Source organism: Oculina patagonica, chromosome 14 (assembly GCF_052425735.1).
Source record: "Oculina patagonica isolate OP01 chromosome 14, crgOcupat, whole genome shotgun sequence".
In the NCBI taxonomy this organism is placed as follows: Eukaryota; Metazoa; Cnidaria; class Anthozoa; order Scleractinia; family Oculinidae; genus Oculina; species Oculina patagonica.
Genome location: NC_135771.1, coordinates 3,771,487 through 3,793,459, shown reverse-complemented (window position 1 = coordinate 3,793,459; position 21,973 = coordinate 3,771,487). Strand labels below are relative to the sequence as shown.

Genomic DNA, 21,973 nt, shown 5'->3' with positions numbered 1-21,973 from the left:
CACTCTCAATCGACTGGAGAAAAACCTAGCTAAAGTAAGCTTACAGATTTTAAAAACAATAAAATTACTACATAAAAACTGCTTACCAATCGATTGCGAGATAAACTTCATCCACAACAATCCCTCGTACCTTTTGCTTAAAAGCGTTTTTTTTTTCTTCTTATGGTAGTCAGTCAACAACATCGATTATGCGTCATCTCTGCCATCATCTCTCGTGCAGACGTAAAGCTGCGTAAAGTGCTGATAATTTTGTGATCGCAAATCGGTACATTTAACGGTAAAATAACTGCCACAGTAGACTTTCTCGCGGACGATCTTCCATAAATTCAGTACCGGAGGAAAAAGTTGATAAATCAATGATTCGCCATCGCTAACACATCTTTGCTCTTGACCGCTAACTGTTTCAAAGACCTTCAAAGCTTCATAATTCTTTTCTTTTTGGTCCGCCATTTTGAAAACTGTCTGAGCTTGCGCAGAAGGACCGGAAGTCCGCGATTCGCGGACTTGAAATTGGAGCCGGCCAGAGGTCTCGATCCCGGGTGCTGACCAGAAGGATCGCGGCCTCTGGGGACGAGAATGTAATTTAACTTATTTTAAGCAACCTTTTTGTTATGAAAACAATCACGAGAAAGGAAGAGCTAGAAATGGCATGGAAACACAGCTGTTTTGATTCTCAGTAACAGCTTCGTGATCACTCCCATATGAATATTTTAGAAATCGAACTTCGTTCTTTTCTCCCGCATTAGAAAGTGTTCAATCGTACAGGAAGTAGAAGACACTGGTCAATATAATTGGATCGTTACTCTTTCTTGTTAAAAAGCTTTTGTTTTTAAAATCTTTCCTGTCACATCTACGTGTAAATTCTTTTATCATAGAAATATATAGCAGTATGTGTCATGTATCAGATGAGTTTAAAACTAAGTGCTTTTTTTCGCAAATCAGTAGCCAATTGTGTTAAAGCGTTTTTTTTTCATGCGTGCCTTTTGATTCGAAATTCTACCGGCAGAATTTATCCATGCCTATCGCTGACCGGGCGCTATTTATTTCCCTTTTAGCAATATCTGCGCGTTTAACTTGAAAGAGAATATCTCTGCGCACATTTCAGATTAACTGGCGGCCTCTGCGGATTGGGATAGGTAATTGGAAAGCAAGTAGCTTTAGAACTAAAGCAAATACTAATAGAGGCAGAGACAATAACCAGCGTCAATAAGAAGTTTAATGATCTCTTCAAGGAAACTCTACAAGCTACATTTGATCATTTCTTTTTTAATCAACTTTCAGGTTTTTGACGCACTGCAGGCCATGTTGTCACGGTCACTCACATTCGTATCTAACCTGTTGCAAAATGATATAAATTGGACAATTAGTTTTATTAAATTCTGGGGAGAAAAAGGGGCTGGAAATATATCTCCTATAAAATCTCTTCAAAGGGAAAGAATCCTACCAAAAAGTATTAGGAATCCATTACGCATCGATAAGTTTATTTGGACCTGACATGACGCACGATTGCTATCATCGAAATTTACTTTCCCCTTACAGGCTTGAACTCACCACAAGATTTTGGTTAGAGAGGAGAATGAGTGAAAGGGGAGCATACAAAACTGTCAAAACTGAAAAACTCCTGCTCTAAATGATCCTTACCTCCAGATACTTTGTTATGCCATCACAAGGGTCGCCAAATACGTCGTTTGATGCCTTCAATGAGCATTCCTGTTTCCCTTGGCACTCGGTTCTTACGATGTCAATGGACTCCGCAGCTCCGCAGTTTGTGTTTGATACGTCATCACCATTACAGATTTGTTCACCAGTCGTACGGCCGTAGTTCGCCGAAATGATGTTGATATTCGTTGGGCAACTGATATCAAGTACTTCATCTTCGCAAGTCCGCACCAGGAAGCCTTGAAAAGGCGGTGTACTCACACATGAGTAGTCAACCTGTTGCGAGGCAATGCAAAAACCTCTCAGTTTTATTTTTTGCTTTTTTTATAAAATCTTTACTAATTTCATCCTTTGTCTCTTCAGTTTTATTTGTGCTTTGGTTTTTTTCGTTTTCTGATTTTTTTATTGGTTGAAAAATTGTGCCGGTAAACTAGCCATTTTTGCCAGCAGCAGTGCTCATAAAAATTCATTTTTTGTGCACATTCTGCTCAGACCTACAATCTTGGACAAAACTGGTTGAAACAAACGCATTTCACGCATTTTTCTTGAGGTTTGCGGTTCGACAGGCTTTGTTTTGAAAACTCTACAGCATTAACAACATTGAAATGGGGGGAGGGATGGGAGGGGGGGGAGCAAAACTGAACTCTGTTACCTAAATTAGTGGAGATTTGTGTTTCAACAGTTTTGTACAAGATTACCGTAAAATTCCGGTTATAAGCCCCCCCGCTTATAAGCCCCCCGGTTATAGGCCCATCAACCTGGAAACAAAAAAATACATCCGGTTATAAGCCCCCCCGGATATAAGCCCCCCTCTACCGGATGACAGTACTGAACAGGGCTAAATGTTGCTTTTTTGTGCGTTTTTAACTTAAAAACGTATTTCGATCAACACTCTCGAGGCTCGTTTCGAAACGTTTTTTTCCTTCCGCTTATAAGCCCTCCCGAATATAAGCCCCTCCGCTTATAAGCCCACCCAAAAACCCTTACGAAGTTGTATAAGCCCAGGGCTTATAACCGGAATTCTACGGTATAGCTATACTGCCCATATTCTGCCCAGTTAAAGGTAATTCAAGTTATACCAGATTTTCAGCAACAGCGTATCTGTTTTTACTCTTATGTTGCCATTTTGAAATTTTGATTATTTTGCCCGAGAGAAAAAATTGAAATTTCGGATCCCAGAAGAATCATTTGTCACCAAATTTAAATTACTTAAACTTAAAGACAAAGTGAAAGTTAATCAGTGTATGGCCAAAACATGAAAACGAGGCTAGGCAGGCTAGGGTGACTTTCTCCATACAAATCTCTTAAGTTTAAATAAGTCACAAAACAAAAATTGAAAACTCTCAAAATTCTCAGAGAAGCATATTATTCCATATATTTTTTAGTGTCACCATCAGCATTTTAAGGAACTTGACCATGCAAACAACAGAAATGAATGACAAACAGTTTACAGAACTTCAATCAAGGCTCAAAAATGCTGTATATAATTCAGTTTACAGAGCTCAAATCAGGGTTCAAATGCTCAAAAATGCTGTATATAATTCAGTTTACAGAGCTCAAATCAGGGTTCAAATGCTCAAAAAATGCTGTTTATAATTAAGTTTATAGAGCTCAAATCAGGGTTCAAATGCTCAAAAAATGCTGTTTATAATTAAGTTTATAGAGCTCACCGCCAGATTCTTTGTGACACCATCGCACGGATCTCCAAATGCGGAGTTTTCAGCGTACAGAGTGCATCTATGCTGCCCCTGACACTCGTACATAGCTACCTCCACTGAACGACCAGCAAAGCACTGCTTTTCAGGGAATCCATACGCCGCGCTCACAATATGAATGAAGTTTGTGCCGCAGTCTAGTGACATCTCCTCGCCTTCCGAAACCGTGACCACGTCAGGTTTTCCCTCTATAAATACAGAGAATAATATAAGGGACGGACCATTATTTTCTTTGAGGGCGGTTATAAAAATTTTTCCTCTGCAAACTTTTTTTAGTTTATGCATCTTTGTTATACATATTGTGTATGCAAACAATTTATTTTGTCTATCTGGGCCCTGCAAACAACTTTTTCAGTATTTTTCATATCCCACCCCCCTTTCCCAAAAAATAATGATCCGTCCCTAAGTGATGTCTTTGTTTGTAAATATGTTCCAATCTATTTTGTTAAAAATTCGTGGAAAGCGATCAGTGCTATAACATCTCTATTTATCTTTGTGCACAGTTAAAAAGTTGGGACTAAATATCGCAAGCTTTTTTAAAATTTGTCTTGTTGATTGACATGTATTTTTTCGAATAATTTGGTGAGCAGCCAAAACGAGATTATTTTTGTTACTTATTTACTTTCATTTATTCTCCGAGGCTAAAATTTATTTCACCCTCACGTGAATTAAGGCATGGTTCTTGTTTTAATGCGACGTTTTGATCATTTCTTCTTGATTTATTCTTTTCCTTAAAAACGTTGCGTCTTTTTGTTTTATTGTATATGAAATGAAATTTTCTAATGATTGGCTCAGCTTCAGGTGGTCACGTGACTGACCACGCCAACAACTGTAAAAATAGGTCACCAAGGGTGACATGAGTCTAATGCCGTATGGCATAGTGATACAGATTGCGCGGTTTTCGTAAGCCGGTTAAAATTGGTTAGAGGTTTGTGTTCGGGAGTTTAATTTAAAATGCTTATAGCAAGCTAGGGGCATCGTGGATGATTATGGATGAAAACGAAACAGTCATAAATGTTATATGCTTCACAAAATTTAAAGTATGAACAGGAGTTGATGTTACTTCTTCCGTATTGTCCGTAAAAGCAGAAACGATTAAACATTTGGACAAGATTGCGTGACGATTTACAAAAAGCATGTTCATTACAACAAGGGTTGAAGAACTTCACATCGTTTTCTTTCAGATTTTTCACCATTTTGATGATGACTCTTGAAACAGATTTTGCAATAAAAGCACTTGAAATAGTGACTGTTACTCCATTGTACTGTAAGCACTTAGTGACAGATTTTCCTAAAAACGGGTGTAAATGCTCACGTCAATATAATGATGACCTTTTGAACGCTGGAAACTAGGCAATTATTATCGAGCTACCATACACAGGAGCGAAGACTGTTTATCATGATGTACAAATTTCGCGAATCATCACTTCCATATCAATGTAACCATTTTATGATTTTTCTAGCTGTAAGAAGAACTTAAGATCTCTGAGAGTCGTAAAAGCATGAAATTCGATTTCAGTGTATGGCAAAGGCCGGGACAGTGTAATACTGCAAAGCGGCCAAACAAACGCATTTTGATTTAGTCGCGTAACTTGATTTACATTTATCCATGTACATCTTTTATTTTTGAAGGTCTTTGTTTGCACTGTAAAGAAAAAATTGGTCAAAATTCGAATGACTTAAATACAAAAACCGAGGTAAAGTTTTCTATTTTTTAAAACAAAATAACTGATTTGGTCGCATTGTGTAAATAAACGCGAGTCGCCGTCGAAATATTTTTTTCTCAAAGACGTCTTGCTTTTTAAGCAAGACGAAAACACAAGTGCTTAACTGAACTGAAAACGAAGATTTATTTTCACAAAAAGCTTACAAATGTCTTAACTGGAAAATTATTTCGTCCTGTTCAAGTGTTGAATAATCGTGACTTGAGAAAGAACTTTTAATTATGCGTGGGAACACGTGTCGCTGATTGGCTGTTTTTAATTGAAACTAATCGTGCGTGTCCGTACGGAGTCCGTTCTTGCAGCTGATCATTGTTTTCTACATTACAGCGAACGATTATCGATCCCGAACCATTCCCTTGGGATTGCTAACAGCTTTTTTTCATATAACAAAGAGTCTAATGCGCATGCGCAAAGCGCACGCAAGCATTAGACTCAAAAATTATATGTGTATTTAAGTAACGGGAAGTGGATGTACAAGAAAACTCTCGTTTTCTCTCTTAAAATCTTTACCTCACCTAGTCAAACGTCCTGCTAAACGGGGATTCTGAAAAATGTTTATTATTTCTTCAATATTTCCTATTTTGCCTAGTCCCAGTTAGGCCTTTCTCGATTATGCTAGCATTTTTTTCGGCATTTTTTGGGAAAACGAGCATTTTTTTTCGTTTTTTCTTGAAAAAGAATTGCTAGCATTTTCTGTCATTTGTCATGACTGTGATCCAGATTTCAGCACTCAGAACTCAGAAGGAAAATAAATAATCCTAAAGTTTCACAATATTGATTACTTAATTTGATTGTTTTCTGTCTGTTTCGACTGTTTGTGCATTGTGTTACTTGTGTGTGTACACCAACGGAAAAAAAGTATGGGTGGTCAGCGGCCAGCGGGTAACTCTTTCTCTTGCCCAGCCAAGATGGCGTCGGCCACGAACTTGCAAGATAGACCATGGTAGTGCTTCAAATATGACTTTTTAGTTGCTGTTGGCTGGAAAAGTTTTAATTCTGGCCCAGGTTTTATAAACAAACAATTAATAAGTATCACCTGTTGTTATTTTGAGCATATAATGTAAGAGTTTATACGTTTTGTTTGAAATAAAACAAAGCATTCTTTGGAATTTAAGTGGCATTTTTTAAAGAAAACAGGCATTATTTTAGCATTTTTTTTGGCTTTATGCGAGAATTTCTAGTAGCATTAAATGCCAGTTTTACTAGCATAATCGAGAAAGGCCTAGTCCCAGTCCCTCTCCAAAGGAAAGACGTTGTAATTGAAACAAAAGAATTAAATTTGTAAATCCCCGATTAGTTCTCTATACTTGGTAGTTAGAGCCATTCGCAGAAATCAAAATTAGTCAATAATTATATTTGCAAGTTCTCGTAATTTGGTTTGAAATTAATATCAATAATTGGGTGTGGTATGTCACGTGACCAAGCAGGAATGACCTTTAAACCAAAAACTGAAACATTTCGTACAAACATTTCATTTTATGCAAGATTATAAGCGAAAACTTAAATAGCTTTTAGATTAGACCACCCCCCCCCCCCCCTCCAAAATTTAGCTTGACCCATTCCTAAACTCACTTGAGCCATATTTTATTATATATTACACACTTGATGCTTTCGACATTGCTGACTTTGGCAGTATGCAGGATGCGTGTCTCTTATCAAGCTAGTAAATGGCCCAGCTCACCACGAGTCTCTCGTAGCTCAGTTGGTTAGAGCGCCCAACCGGTATTCTGGGAGGTCATGCGTTCGATTCGATTCCCGTCGCCCGTCGGGGACTCAGAATGTTTTTTTGTCCCATGCTCGTGACAAATAAACATTCCATCTTTATTATTTTTATTTTCATTTGATAGTTTCGTATGTTCTCATTTCCCGTCAGTATTAATAGGCTCTATTTAAGCATATGTTTGTATCGTACGAAGAAATGATATTTTGATCACTTGTGGTCTTAGGACCAAAGAAAATATGATTTAGCTACTCCCTACTTGGGAGTTAGGAAGCTGTTATCGAAGGTGTTAGGGAATAGATGTGTGTTAAAACTGGTCAAGTCCGTGGCTATTGCACTGGGCATGGAAAATAGATTACAGTAAAATACGAATCAAAGCTTACCTGTGCTACCAAACAGCACTGCAAAGAGACAAAGAGCCAACAAACGCAACATTTTTCTTTGTCTTGAACTTGTGAAGCAGTCTAACTGAATCTTTAATAATTATCAGAAAATAAGCATTTAATTAAAGTGTCCCTCATGTGTTAATTTTCCTTACAAGTATTATGTGATTAACTTCTTTCTTCAAACAAATCGATATTTATAGCCAAAGTTTGATTTCTATCCCCGAAAAAAAATTATATCTTTAGTTAAATGTTCAAAGATAATATTTTTCATGGGTAAAGTTGCCTACCACTTATTTCAGAACATTTTATACCAAAAATTCTGCGAAATCTCCGTGACACTGAGCTCCTTTAATTTCCGTCGTAATTAAGAAAGAAAAATACATTTAAAGGTATTATTTGTTTTGTATTCACTTTGCCAAGTTTAAAAATTCATAAAGTTTCCGACCGTGACAACGGTGATTGCCTTGACAAGAATTCAGAACCAACGTGGCCTCTTGATCATGAATTTTCATATCATATAGTTTATAAAATAGAAATGGATGGATGCTTTCTTTCCTATGTTTTTTTATTTGTTAGTGTTATCATAATAAAATTCTAGTAACGCGAGTCATGTTTGTTTATTATATAGCGACCTCGTGAAGAAAATAACAACCCGAACGAACTACAGACGTAGCTTGACTTTCTGCATCTGTGTATGTGGCGTCTTTAGCTATAGGAGACCGTTCAAAATTTCACTCTCGCGGTTTTCAGTATCAATTAATAGCGACTGTCGAAAAACACTACTTCCAAATTCTAAATCGATCGGAAAAACACGGCACTAAAAGCTTCTATAAACTTTAAAACTGCAAACGATGAAGGCTGATTTAATTAAAAACAACGACACCTTGACACGTAAGTTTTAAAATAAAAATTGCGCATAGGCTTTCGCATTTTCCACGATTCGCATTATTAACAGTTGGGTCGGCCCTGATTTGTCACGTTAAGGCCGTGCTAAGAAACAAATTTGAAAACTAACTTTGGGAGTTAAACTGATCTTAGCTGAGTTCTTCGTACTGGCGTAAGTGATCCTATCTTGAGGACGCCTATTTAAATCAAGTGATAGCGGGGATATGCTAAAATGTGGTCTTTCTGATACTTATTGGTAACATCTAGAATTAGGTTATTGGCTGCCTAGGGGCTCGGGTAGCAGTCCTCGCAAGGTCTTACATGAATGGCTCGTTTCCTTCGAGAGAACAATAGAACAAACAACAGGAACAATGCCCCTAGCCCCAGAAATAACAATAGAAACTGCTACACTAGAGGACCAGTAAATAAAGCTTCCGAGAGCTGCGTGCTACATTGCTTGTTTTTTCGACAATTCGCCAACATAACGACGAAGACCAACCAAAGCGATTCGAACTTCGTTTATCCTCGATCCGAACTTCCTGACATAAAAAAAAGACATAAAGACATAAAATTCTCAGTTAATCCGTGATCCGCTCTACTTTCGAAATCTGCAAATCCGCTCAATGTATCGCTAAAAATCCACAATTCGTGCTCTTTTAAAGGCCAAATCCGTCGATCCTCGAACCTATTTACCCCCCTCCCCCAATCCAATCCCAATCCAAGTGATTCGAACTTCGTAAAGTATCTGTTGTATGGCTGTTATGGATGGCGTCTAACCATCATATCTTGGGCGCCCTTAGTACCGTAATGATTCGATTTAGCGCCCGGGGCGCTTATTTACTTTTGGCACCTCGAGGGAGGGCGCTTATTCGAGACAGGGCGCTTATTCGGGACAGGGCGCTTATTTAATTTGTTTAAAGTTCAGTTACTTTTAAAATAATTGTTCATTTTAGCAGTAAATATATACATGAACTGTACGGCGAACGGACAGGAGTTTATCTAGTTGACGTCAATGACTTCAGTATGGGCAGTTATCCACAATATGGGCACTTATTAGAATAGGGGTGCTTATAAGAACGGGGGCTTTAATTAGAATGGGGGCGCTTATTGGAATAGGGGCGCTTATTTACAAAAACACATTCGAAGGGGGGCGTTTATTCGGAAGGGGGCGCTTATTTGAAGGAGGGCGCTAAATCGAATCATTACGGTATCCTGGGTTTAGTGTTTGATCATGTTTGTTCTATTAAAGATTTCCTTCATTTCCGGTAGTCATGACCATATTTGGTAAGTCACGTGACCAGAACACAAAAACCATAAAAACTCACACAGCTTACATTTTTCTCCGTTTAAATCAACATCACGGGTAGAGTGCGTTTAGAAGCAAAATCTATAGCATGGATTTGTTGAAATTCGCGTTACTGAAAAGAACTATGACGTTATTAAGTTTTTGTAACGCAAAACTTTAAAAATAATGTAAATTTCAAAGGATTTCTTTTTATGAATTTAAATTGGTTTTACAAAACGAGAGTCATCTGCTTTTTTTTTTAATTTATATTCAAGCAAGTGGTGCTACGCAGTGACTAATCCCACTTAATGAACACTCCAATAAAACATTCTCGTTCGCTTTTTCAGTTTGGCTTGGGCAAAAGCTCCTGAAGACAAAATCTTCTTTAGAATTCCCGTTAGAGCGCTTTTTACTTGAGTGTCGAAAATTAATTGCGTTTGCTTTGGTTTTGAATTGCTACGCTTAGTGATTGGCTTAAAGATTTCGCGCCACTTTCTCAGCCAATCAGGAGTAAAACCAAAACCAATCGTGACTCGCTCACGCACGTTTTCCCGCGCTTCGTGCCAGCTACATGTATTTGCTTCGAGTTTTGATTGGTTCACTGAATTGTCTGTGTCCTTTGTGATTGGCCAGAGTAATTACTTTGGTTTTGGTTTTACGACACTCAATATTGAAAACTGCTCTAAACGAAACCAAGTAACAACGACTCAGTACACGCAGATGTTTTCAAAGCAAGGTTTACAAACGAAATTTTCAAACAGATGTGTCAGTTGTCTCCCGCGCCCTCAGCCTAACCCGGCCTAAGACTACTTTCAATTCTTTAAGTTCCGTCGTTATTTAGAAAGAAAAATACATTTAGAGATGCCATTTGTTTTGTATTCACTTTGCCAAGTTTAAAAATTCATTTAGTTTCCAACCGTGACAACGGTGATTGCCTTGACAAGAATTCAGATCTAACGTGGCTGCTTGATCATAAATTTTCATATCATATAGGTTATAAAATAGAAACGGATGAATGTTTTCCTATCTTTTTTTTAATTTGTCAGTGCTATCATTATAAAATTCTGGCAACACGAGTTATGTTAGATTATTATACCGGGAATTTTTTTTTTTAAAGTGTCGAGCGAACAAATTACACGTGTATGAGCTATTGTGCCATGATTAGCGACCTCCTGAAGAAAATAACAACCTTAAAAAGAAGCGAACCACAAACTTAACTTGACTTTCTGCATCTGTGTATGTGGCATCTAAAGGAGAACGATCAAAATTTCACTCTTGCGGTTTCCAGTATCAATTAATAGCGACTGTGAAAAAACCCACTACCAAGGGACTACTTCTAAATTCTAATTCGATCGGGAAACACGGCCCCACAAGCTTCTCTGAGCTTTAAAAAGACAACCGTGTTAAAGTAAAGGTAAGGTTAGGTGAGAGAAAATTTCTGTTACAGCATCAACGATCTAGAGTAGAACTTCAAACGATAAAGCTGATTTAATTAAAAACGACGATACCTAATAAAAACCTCTTTAAATAAAAATTGCGTATCGCCTTTCGCATTTTATATGATTCGAATTATTTACAGTCCTGATGAGCTACGTTAAGGCCCTGCTAAGAAACAAATTTGAAAACTAACTTTGGGACTTAAACTGATCTTACCCGATTTTTCTCTGGCAATGATACAGCGTACTGGCGTAAGTGATCCTATCTTGAGGACGCCTATTTAAATCAAGTGATAGTCAGGGATATGCTAAAATGTGGTCTTTCTGACATTTATTGATAACATCACGAATTAGGTTATTGGCTGCCTAGGGGCTCGGGTAGCAGTCCTCGCAAGGTCTTACATGAATGGCTCGTTTCCTTCGAGAGAACAATAGAACAAACAACAGGAACAATTCCCCTAGCCCTAAAAATAAACAATAGAAACTGCTACACTAGAGGACCAGCAAAATAAAGCTTCCGAGGGCTTCATGCTTCATTGCTTGTTTTTTCGACAATTCGTCAACATGCCGACGAAGACCGACCAAAGTGATTCGAACTTTGCTTATCCACGATCCGAACTTTCTGACATGAAGAGTCCGGAATCCGGTCAAAAATTCTCAGCTAATCCGCGATCCGCTCTACTTTCGAAATCCGCGAATCCGCTCAATGTATCGCAAAAATCCACAATCCGTGTGCTTTTTAAGGCCAAATCCGTCGATCCTCGAACTTATTCACCCCCCCTCCTTAATCTTCAACGATAAATTTGTCAGTTCCTTGGGGCCCGTTTCTCGAAGGTCCCGAAAAGTTTTCGCACCCGGCCGAGCTATAACAAAATCTCAAACCTTATGATCACAGAGCTGTTTCATTCCATGATATTTTTATTATGAACAAAGGTTCCCTTCGTACAAAGTTTCAGGCCTAGACACTTCTCTGTTTTTTTTTTTTAAGAAATGAGACCGGAACTTTGACGCTTTTAATTTTCAATTTATTTCATTCAAAGTGTACGGCGTATCGTTTTAAAATCATTGTCGAAAAACCAGTGCCCGGGCCCACGGAGTATACACCCGGGGTATACAAAGTATAGAAATACAAATTACAATGCACTAAATATCAATGGTCTTTGATTTTAAAAGTGCAGTCTTTAGTCCATTTAGACCTCGTATAATTTAAGCTTTCGCGCAAGGTAGCCGCCTTTTGCAATATGGATGACATTGAATCAACTAATAGCATTCCAACATCTTAATACCGTTATATTGACCAACAAACTATTGCTCATTCTCGTCCCCATAGCCCTTTCGTTTCTCTTAGCCGACTTTGCACGAGAAAACGGAGGGCTCTGGGGACACAGGATTTTTGAATTAATTCAAATTATTTTGATTGGCTGTTTGGAACAAAGAGTTCCTAAACGGAAGTCGAAAACGTAACGACTATCTCATACATTCCTTTGAAACGTCGTGACTGCATACATGAAGACCGGAAGTCCTAGAATCTAGGACTGGAAATCCAGCCCTTCGTTTCCTCGTGCCAAGGCTCAGCTGGCTAAAAGAAACGAAAGGGCTATGGGGACGAGAATGACTATAACTGAGTGGTGTGCTTTAAATTTCTAATCCCCTCCAGGCCCATCCTCGGAGACCCAGGAGCAGTTGGTCGGGGCGAAACGAAGTAAACCCAGAAAAACTCGAAGCGGCGAAAGTTTTCAAGAAGGGCGGAAAGAGCCCCTGGGAAACGAGTCTCTCCAGACCATTTCCAAACGGCTCTGCAAATGCTGGCTCCTGATTGAGCAGAAAAAAATCCTCAGTATGTGTTCTGTTTCAAACGTGTTGAAGCAGTATTTCATGTGTGCCTTTTGATTCGAAATTCTACCAGCAGAATTTTTCTATGCCTAAAGCTGACCGGGCACTATATATTTCTCTATCACCAATACATGCGCGTTTATCTTAAAAGAGAATATTTCCGCGCACTTTTCAGATAAACTGGCAATCACGTTTCCAGGGTCCACGCCCCTTCAGCAGGACAAGGGTAACGTCGTCTCTGGGGACGAGATAAATTGGTGGAAAACTGGTGGCCTCTGCGGATTTGCAATAGGTTGGAAAGTAAGCAAATACTAATAGAAAGGAGAGACAATAATCAGCGTCAATAAGAAGTTTAATGATCTCTTCAAAGAAACTCTACAGCTACACTTGATCATTTTGTTTAAACTGCAAGGCTTTTGACGCACTGCGGACCATGTTGTGTCACTCCAAACATTCGTATCTAACCTGTTGCAAAATGATATAAATTGGACAATTAGGTTTATTAAATTCTGGGGAGAAAAAGAGGTGGGAAGTATATCTCCTTTAAAATCTCTTCGAAGGGAACAATTCCTGCCAAAAAGCATGGCCGAGCGTTTAGGGTGCTGCTGTTGTAATCCGGAGGTCCCAGATTTAAGCCCTTCACCCTGCCACAAGCTGGATTTGTTTTTTGTCGTCCCGAGTTCAAATCCTCGGTCACGCTTTGTATATAGCCAACTGGCCCGTCTACTGCTAGTTGGGGTTTTAAACTGCCTCCTGTTCATTTAAAATATTTGTTTCCTCTGTTTCAGTGGCATGCCTGTAAGCTAGCTATCTAAAAGAGATGTGAAGCTAAGTGCAAAACCACTACCATTTAATTTTTTAGTTACGAATCGATATTTATTTGGAACGGACATGACGCAAGATTGCTATCTCGGAATTTAAAAGGGCTATATCACGCAATTTTAGGCAATTTCGGCACTGACCATCTGGTCATAGAATTAACTGAAATGTCATAATAACGGCTTAAAACTGTAGAATAACACAGAAAGGCCAAAAAGGGGCATGGATGGGCAAAATTCGAGAAGATTAAAACGGATTGCGTTCGGGTTATCTTAAAAAACGTCGGCCGACTTTTTTCAAGTTTATCTCAGTTTGTTTGAAAGTGTCATTTACAATGCTCGATAATCATCCTTTTTTTATGTGGCCTTGATTTTGCCAATAAATAAAATTTGCTCTGCCAATTTGAAGTTTACAGCTCTTATTTAACAAAAATAAATAGAATAACCTAAAATACCGTGACCTATCCCCTTTAATTTCCTCTTACAGGTACCGGTCCTTGAACTCACCACAAAATTTTGGAATGAGGGGAGAAATGCATACTAAACTGTGAACCTCTCTATGGGTACCCACGGGCTTAGTTTTCTTCTTAACTGTTCTCATAGGCGTACGAGGCAGGGGGCGAGGGGGGCTGCAGCCCCCCCCCAGTGTTCCCCCCCAGTGCAAAATGTACCGAATTCGGGCAAAAAGCCTAGAGAAAAAATAAAAAATAAGCCGACAAATCTTATTATTACGTTCAAAACAAATTACATCAGCAGAAAAAGTATTGGAAATATGCCAAACTTTGTTGTTCAAAAGTCTAAATTTCTCATTTTTCTGCTTTCGTTTTCTCTCACAAATTGCTATAATCATGTTCGATTTCTCTCGCAAATTCGGCGTGACCCCTCAGTTTGATTAAGTTGCAATCCTTTTGAAGTGAGTGGAAAATGAATGAATGTTTCAAACGCCTTTGTATAACTTTCAAGTGGGGCAAAAACAATGCAAATTGACTCCCAAAAATACTTTAGATTTTGCTGAACCAGAGTGAATAAATAAAATATTTCTGAAGAAATAGGTTTGTACACAACAATTTCAATACACATTTTGTGGTCTATTTTTTGTATGCCTCTATATTCGCTTTCAACGCATATATATTTTTTTTTTCGGGCAAAAAGGTCTCCGCCCCCTCAGGTGCGAAGGCGCCCGTACGCCTATGACTGTTCTTTTTTTTTTTTTGTAAATCTTCGTTTTATCTTCGTTCGTTTTTTTCGTGTTCAAATACTAAATTCAGAAATTACAGATATTTCCTGCAGTGTTTACTGGTTTTGACAGTTTTTTGATTTATATCTGAGTGATTAATTTGATCACGCGCATTTCGGTCAATTCAGATCTACGCTTCAATCTTGAGATTTTCGTTTTTTCTGCGGCGATCTTCGCGTCTTCGATTTCTTCGGAAATATAAACCAGTCTGAAAAACTTCTGCTCTGAATAATCCTTACCTCCAGATACTTGGTTATGCCAGCACAAGGATCGCGGCGAAATACGTCGCCTGATGCCTTTAAAGAGCATTCCTGCTCTGATTGGCACGCGCTTCTAACTATGTCAATGGACTCCGCAGCTCCGCAGTTTGTGTTTGATACGTCACCACCGCTACAGATATGTCCACCAGTCGTACGGCCGTAGTTCGCCGAAATGATGTTGATAATCGCTGGGCAACTGATCTCAAGTACTTCACCTTCGCAAGCCCGCACCAGGAAGCCTTGAGAAGGCAGTGTACTCATACACCAGTAGTGAACCTGTTGCAAGGCAATGCGAAAACTTCTCAGTTTTATTATTTGGCTTTTTTATATACAATGGCCGTTTTAATGCTAAAGAATTGAAGTTAAAGCCGTCTGAGACGTTCAAACTGTCTCGAGACGACTTTAACGTCTAGTATAAAAATGGTAAATAAGGCAGACGCCTTAAACGTCTGACTGCTTTAATGTGTTTTTGTAAGAGCGTCTGAACGACGCTCTTAACGGACAGCTTTAACTTCTCAGACGTTAAAGGCGTCTAGTACAAAAACGGGACGCCGTTAACTAGTATAATAAACGGCATGCAATACATGCAGAAGCGATGACGTTTCACAAGGGGTCTTACATAATTTTCTGAGGAAATTTGTCAAAAACTTAACGTAAATAAAAGTAGCTGACGCCTTGTGCGTGATTAAGACTGTTATCAAACTGCAGCTTACATATTTTAAACCTAAGAAGCAATGTTAGTGATAATTTGTATAAATAGCATAGTTAGGATCTGATGGAATTCAAAAAATTCAGTAGTTATGATTTTACAGCTCAAGGATGCAAAGTTAAAAATACATTTTCTTCGTAGATTTGCTCAATAGTACAACAGTAATATTTTATTTTATTTTATATATATATATTTTTTTTTAGATTTCCCTGTTGTCTCAACAAAGATTACGTTATATTATAGCGTGACTTGCGATAGATACGCGGGAGCTAGCTTAATTGTAGCTTTTAAGCTGCGAGAAAGGTCAAACGGTCTCTTGCTCACAGCAGCCCTGTATCTTCTAAGAATTACAAATTTCTGTCTACTAAACCTAATAGATCCCATCATATAAAATTTAGTCTCTTTCGTTTATACATTGAAGTGTTCCATTCTAACTGCACGGGAGTATTTTGCTTTTGTGTTCTACGCAGCGATTTCTTGTAATTAAGTTAAACTTGATTTCTGTTCGATTGCGCTAAACGGATCCTGATATTTTATTATTATTATTTTTATTTTTTACATTTCCCTTTGTTGCCTCAATTGCAACAAAGGTTACGTTATATTGTAGCGTGACTCCCGATGAACAACATATACGACACACGCGAGCAAGCTTAAGGTCAAACGGCATCTCGCTCACAGCGGCCCTGTGTGGTCCTGTTTATTAAAAGAAATAAGAAATTTCTGTCCTCTAAATCTACCAGAACTCATCGAATATGATTAGTCTCTTTCGTTTATACATTGTAGTGTTCCATTCTTACTGCACGGGAGTATTTTGCTTTTGTGTTCTACGCGGCGATTTCTTGTTATTAAGTTAAACTTGATTTCTGTTCGATTGAGCTAAACAGATCCTGTCGATCGGGTGCCCGCATTAAAGCGATGACGTCATCAGTTTCACGTCATCGCTTAAAAACGGTAAATAAGACAGACGCCTTTAACGTCTGATGGCTTTAACGTCTTCGTGTCCAGTGTCCTCCGAGTGTAAAACCCAGTCTTTTATTTTATTTATTATTTATTTTTTCTGAAAAGCCGTCTACTAAATGCGTCCCGTTTTTATACCAGACGTCTTTAACGTCTTAAAAAGCGGCTAATATGTACTGATTTCATCCTTTGTTTTTTCAGTTTTATTCGTGCTTTGGTTAACGTTCGCTGATCTTTTTTTTGGTTGAAAAATTCTACTCGTAAACTAGCCATTTCTGCCAGCAGCAGTGCTCATAAAAATATCATTTTCTGTGCATATTCTGTTCAGACTTAGCGATTCTTTTCGTATTCTGCCCAGTTAAGGGTACTATTTCAAGTTGAGTTCATCCTCAATACCCGATTTTTAGCAACAGCGTTTCTGTTTTTACTCTTATGATGCCATTTTGCAATTCCGATTATTTTGCCCGAGAGGTTAAGGAAACAAAATCTGGTGCAACAATTAAGTTAATTGATCTCAAATCAGGGTTCAAATGATCAAAAAATGCTGTATTTAATTAAGTTTAACGAGCTTAAATCAGGACTCAAATGCTCGAAAAATGCTGTATTTAATTAAGTTTAACGAGCTTAAATCAGGACTCAAATGCTCGAAAAATGCTGTATTTAATTAAGTTTAACGAGCTTAAATCAGGACTCAAATGCTCGAAAAATGCTGTATTTAATTAAGTTTAACGAGCTTAAATCAGGACTCAAATGCTCGAAAAATGCTGTATTTAATTAAGTTTAACGAGCTTAAATCAGGACTCAAATGCTCGAAAAATGCTGTATATAATTACGTTTATAGAGCCCACCTCCAGTTTCTTTGTGACACCATCGCACGGATCTCCAAATGCGGAGTTTTCAGCGTACAGAGTGCATCTATGCTGCCCCTGACACTCGTACACAGCTACCTCCACTGAACGACCAGCAAAGCATTGCTTTTCAGGGAATCCATACTTCGCTCTCAGAATATAGATAAAGTTTGAGCCGCAGTCTAGTGACATCTCCTCGCCTTCCGAAACCGTGAGCACGTGTATTTTTCCCTCTGTAAACACAGCTGAGAATAATATAAGGTTTACTATATACCCCAAAAATCTGGAAATTTCGGTTTGAATGTAAATGTGAAGACTATCTTTTTCTTCCCGAACGGAAATTTCCACGGAAAAACGGGGTTTCTTGAAAGGTAGTCCCAAATTTCTAAACGGAATTTCCGAATGGAAAATGTGCGTTTCATTTTCTAATTTTTATCAGTTTCAGGCCTTTTGGCTTGGATCGCCTTTGATCGCGAGGCTCCCAAGGTGATAAAAGATGGTATCGCAAATGTTTCAGTGCGGAGCACGTGGGTTTTTGGCGCCTGATATGTCTCTTCTTTTATGTCATAGTGTGTTGGTGATCCCTCGCCCCAATACGGTGAGTAATCTGAGTAATATACGCTTTCTGAGAGTGGTTCTTCATGTGGAAAAGACCGGAAAACCACACACACACACACACAAGGAACAGGGAACAGCCGTGGAAATGGAACGAGCGCATTCCTGTGGAAATTTCCACTCGGGATTTGACCTGTCCATTTACTTCAACCGTCGACCAACTGGTTTTTCTGTTGAATGGTAAACAACCTATGTGTTGTCTTTGTTTGATAATTTGTTCCAGTCTATTTTGTCAAACATTCGTGGAAAGGAATCAATGCTAGAAAATCTCTATTTAACTTTGTGCACGGTCAAAAAGTTGGGACTATCGCTATCTTTTTTGTCTTGTTGATTGACATGCATTTTTTCAAACTGTAGTTCTAAGAATTTGGTGAGCAACCAAAACGAGATTATTCTTGTTACTTATTTATTTTTCATTTATTCTTCGAGCCTAAATTTATTTCACCATCTTTTATTATTTATTACACACTTGATACTTTCGACATTGCTGATCCTAGCAGTATGCAGGACGCGTGTCACATATCAACCTAGTAAATGGCCTGGCCATTATATTATTGTTTTCATTTGATAGTTTCGTATTTTCTCATTTCCCGTCAGTATTAATCGGCTATATTTATACATATGTTTGTATCGTGCGGAGAAATTATATTTTGATTACTTGTGAGTTGGGAAGCTGTTATCGAAGGTGTTAGGAAATAGATGTGTGTTAAAACTGTAACGTCCGTGGCTGTTACACTGTAAAAACACGCATCAACGCTTACCTGTGCTACAAAACAGCACTGCAAAGAGACAAAGAGCCAACAAACGCAACATCTTTCGTTGTAACTTGAACTTGTGAAGCAGTCTAACTGAATCTTTAACAATAATCAGAAAATAGTAAGCAGTTAATCAGTGTCCCTCATGCGTTAATTTTCCTTAAAAGTATTAGGTGATTAACTTCTTTCTTAATGAAGGGGGGTGGGGGAGGTGAATAGGGGTACGCAAATCCGCCGATTCGTGCTATTATTTGCCCAAATCCGTCAGTCCACCACTATTTTCGTTGAAATCCAAATCCCCCGCACTACTTTTTGTGGTATAGTTTCGCTACAACGGACAGTAGATATTGGTTTTTATGCCAATTTTTCTAAGAAGTTTCGTTCCATTGCTTGTTTTTGCGACAATTCCGCCAACATACCGACAAAAACAGACCAAAGTGATTCGAACTTCGTAAAGTATCTGTTGTATGGCTGTTATGGATGGCTTCTAACCATCATATCTTGGGCGCCCTTAGTATCCTGGGTTTAGTGTTTGATCATGTTTGTTCTATTGAAGATTTCCTTCATTTCCGGTAGTCATGACCATATTTGGTAAGTCACGTGACAAGAACACAAAAACCATAAAAACTCACACAGCTTACATTTTTCTCCGTTTAAATCAACATCACGGGTAGAGTGCGTTTAGAAGCAAAATCTATAGCATGGATTTGTTAAAATTCGCGTTACTGAAAAAAAACTATGACGACATTAAGTTTTTGTACCGTCATAACTTTAAAAATAATGTAAATTTCATAGGATTTCTTTTTACGAATGTAAATTGGTTTTACAAAACGAGAGTCATCTGCTTTTGAGCAAAAGCGAAATACAATTACAATTTGTCTGTTGTTTTTTTTAAAATTTATATTCAAGCAAGTGGTGCTACGCAGTGACTAATCCCACCCTTATGAACACTCCAGTAAAACATTCTCGTTCGCTTTTTCAGTTTGGCTTGGGCAAAAGCTCCTGAAGACAAAATCTTCTTTAGAATTCCCGTTAGAGCGCTTTTCACTTGAGTGTCGAAAGTTAATTGCGTTTGCTTTGGTTTTGAATTGCTACGCTTAGTGATTGGCTTAAAGATTTCGCGCCACTTCCCCAATCAGGAGTTAAACCAAAACCAATCGTGACTCGCTCACGCACGTTTTCCCGCGCTTCGTGCCAGCTACATGTATTTGCTTCGAGTTTTGATTGGTTCACTCGATTGTCTGTGTCCTTTGTGGTTGGCCAGAGTAATTACTTTGGTTTTGGTTTTAAGACACTCAATAAAAAAAAAAAAAAAAAAAAAAAAAACTCTACCTTATAAAAACTGCTCTAAACAAAGCCAAGTAACAATGACTAAGTACACGCAGATGTTTTCAAAGCAAGGTTTACAAACGAAATTTTCAAACAGATGTGTCAGTTGTCTCCCGCGCCCTCAGCCTAACCCGGCCTAAGACTACTTTCAATTCTTTAAGTTCCGTCGTTATTTAGAAAGAAAAATACATTTAGAGATGCCATTTGTTTTGTATTCACTTTGCCAAGTTTAAAAATGCATTTAGTTTCCAACCGTGACAACGGTGATTGCCTTGACAAGAATTCAGATCTAACGTGGCTGCTTGATCATAAATTTTCATATCATATAGGTTATAAAATAGAAACGGATGAATGTTTTCTTCTCTTTTTTTTAATTTGTCAGTGTTATCATTATAAAATTCTGGCAACGCGAGTCATGTTTGATTATTATACCGGGAATTCTTTTTTAAAGTGTCAAGCGAACAAATTACACGTGTATGAGCTATTGTGATTCCCAACCGAATTAGCGACCTCCTGAAGAAAATAACATCCCAGGTGGCATTAAAAGAAGCAAACTACAAACGTAACTTAACTTTCTGCCACTGTGTATGGCGTCAAAAGGAGAACGTTCAAAATTTCACTCTCGCCGTTTCCAGTATCAATTATTAATAGCGACTGTGAAAAAACCCACTACTTCCAAATTCTAATTCGATCGGGAAAACACCCCCTAAAAGCTTCTCTGAACTGTAAAAAGACAATCGTGTTTAAATAAAGGTAAGGTAAGGCGATGTGAAAGAAAACTTATGTTACTGCAAACGATGAAAACTGATTTGATTAAAAACAACAACACCTAATCTGAATACCTTTTTAAATAAAAATTGCGCATCGGTTTTCGCATTTTCCACGATTCTAATTATTTACAGTTGGGTCGGCCCTGATATGCTAAGTTAAGATCGTGCTAAGAACCAAATTTGAAAACTAACTTTGGGACTTAAACTGATCTTACCCGATTTTTCTCTGGCAATGATACAGCGTACTGGCGTAAGTGATCCTATCTTGAGGACGCCTATTTAAATCAAGTGATAGTCAGGGATATGCTAAAATGTGGTCTTTCTGATACTTATTGATAACATCTCAAATAAGGTTATTGGCTGCCTAGGGGCTTGGGTAGCAGCTCTCTCTCAAGGTCCCACATGAATGGCTCGTTCCCTTCGAGAGAACAATAGAACAAACAACAGGAACAATGCCCCTAGCCCCAGAAATAACCTGATAGCAACTGCCACACTAGAGGACCAGTAAATAAAGCTTCCGAGAGCTGCATGCTACATTGCTTGTGTTTTCGACAATTCGCCAACATACAGACGAAGACCGACCAAAGTGATTCGAACTTTGCTTATCCACGATCCGAACTTCCTGACATAAAGAGTCCGGAATCGGCACAAATATTCTCAGCTAATCCGCGATCCACTCTACTTTCGAAATCCGCGAATCCGCTCAATGTATCGCAAAAAAGTAATAATAAAGAAATGAGACCAGAAGTTTGTTCGTATAAGAAAAAAAAGTAACTCCGCTATTTTCTTAAGCAATGCTGACGCTTTAGCTTTCAATTCAATTTATTTCATTCAAAGTGTATGGTTAAAATCCCTGTCGAAAAACCAGTGGCGGCAGAGTACACCCGGAGTATACAAAGTATAGAAATACAAATTACAATGCACTAAATATCAGTGGTCTTTGATTTTAAAAAGTACAGTCTTTAGTCCATTTAGACCTCGTATAATTTATGCTTTCGCGCGAGGTAGCCGCCTTTTGCAATATGGATGACA

The 21,973-nt window shown here is 38.3% G+C and overlaps 1 protein-coding gene across 1 annotated transcript; it reads right to left on the bottom strand.

Moving 5' to 3' along the window:
• Nucleotides 1-1,196: 1,196 nt before the first annotated feature.
• LOC144639075 (uncharacterized) lies at nucleotides 1,197-21,249 on the bottom strand. Its single transcript, XM_078498332.1, has 11 exons — nucleotides 21,157-21,249; nucleotides 18,849-18,941; nucleotides 17,473-17,717; nucleotides 14,938-15,234; nucleotides 11,213-11,228; nucleotides 11,028-11,087; nucleotides 8,245-8,286; nucleotides 7,202-7,294; nucleotides 3,330-3,562; nucleotides 1,642-1,935; nucleotides 1,197-1,335 (listed from the first exon to the last, which is right to left on the bottom strand). Exons 2-11 carry the CDS (start codon nucleotides 18,898-18,900, stop codon nucleotides 1,315-1,317), a joined length of 1,353 nt encoding a protein of 450 aa, XP_078354458.1. The 5' UTR covers nucleotides 18,901-18,941; nucleotides 21,157-21,249; the 3' UTR covers nucleotides 1,197-1,314.
• Nucleotides 21,250-21,973: the final 724 nt, after the last annotated feature.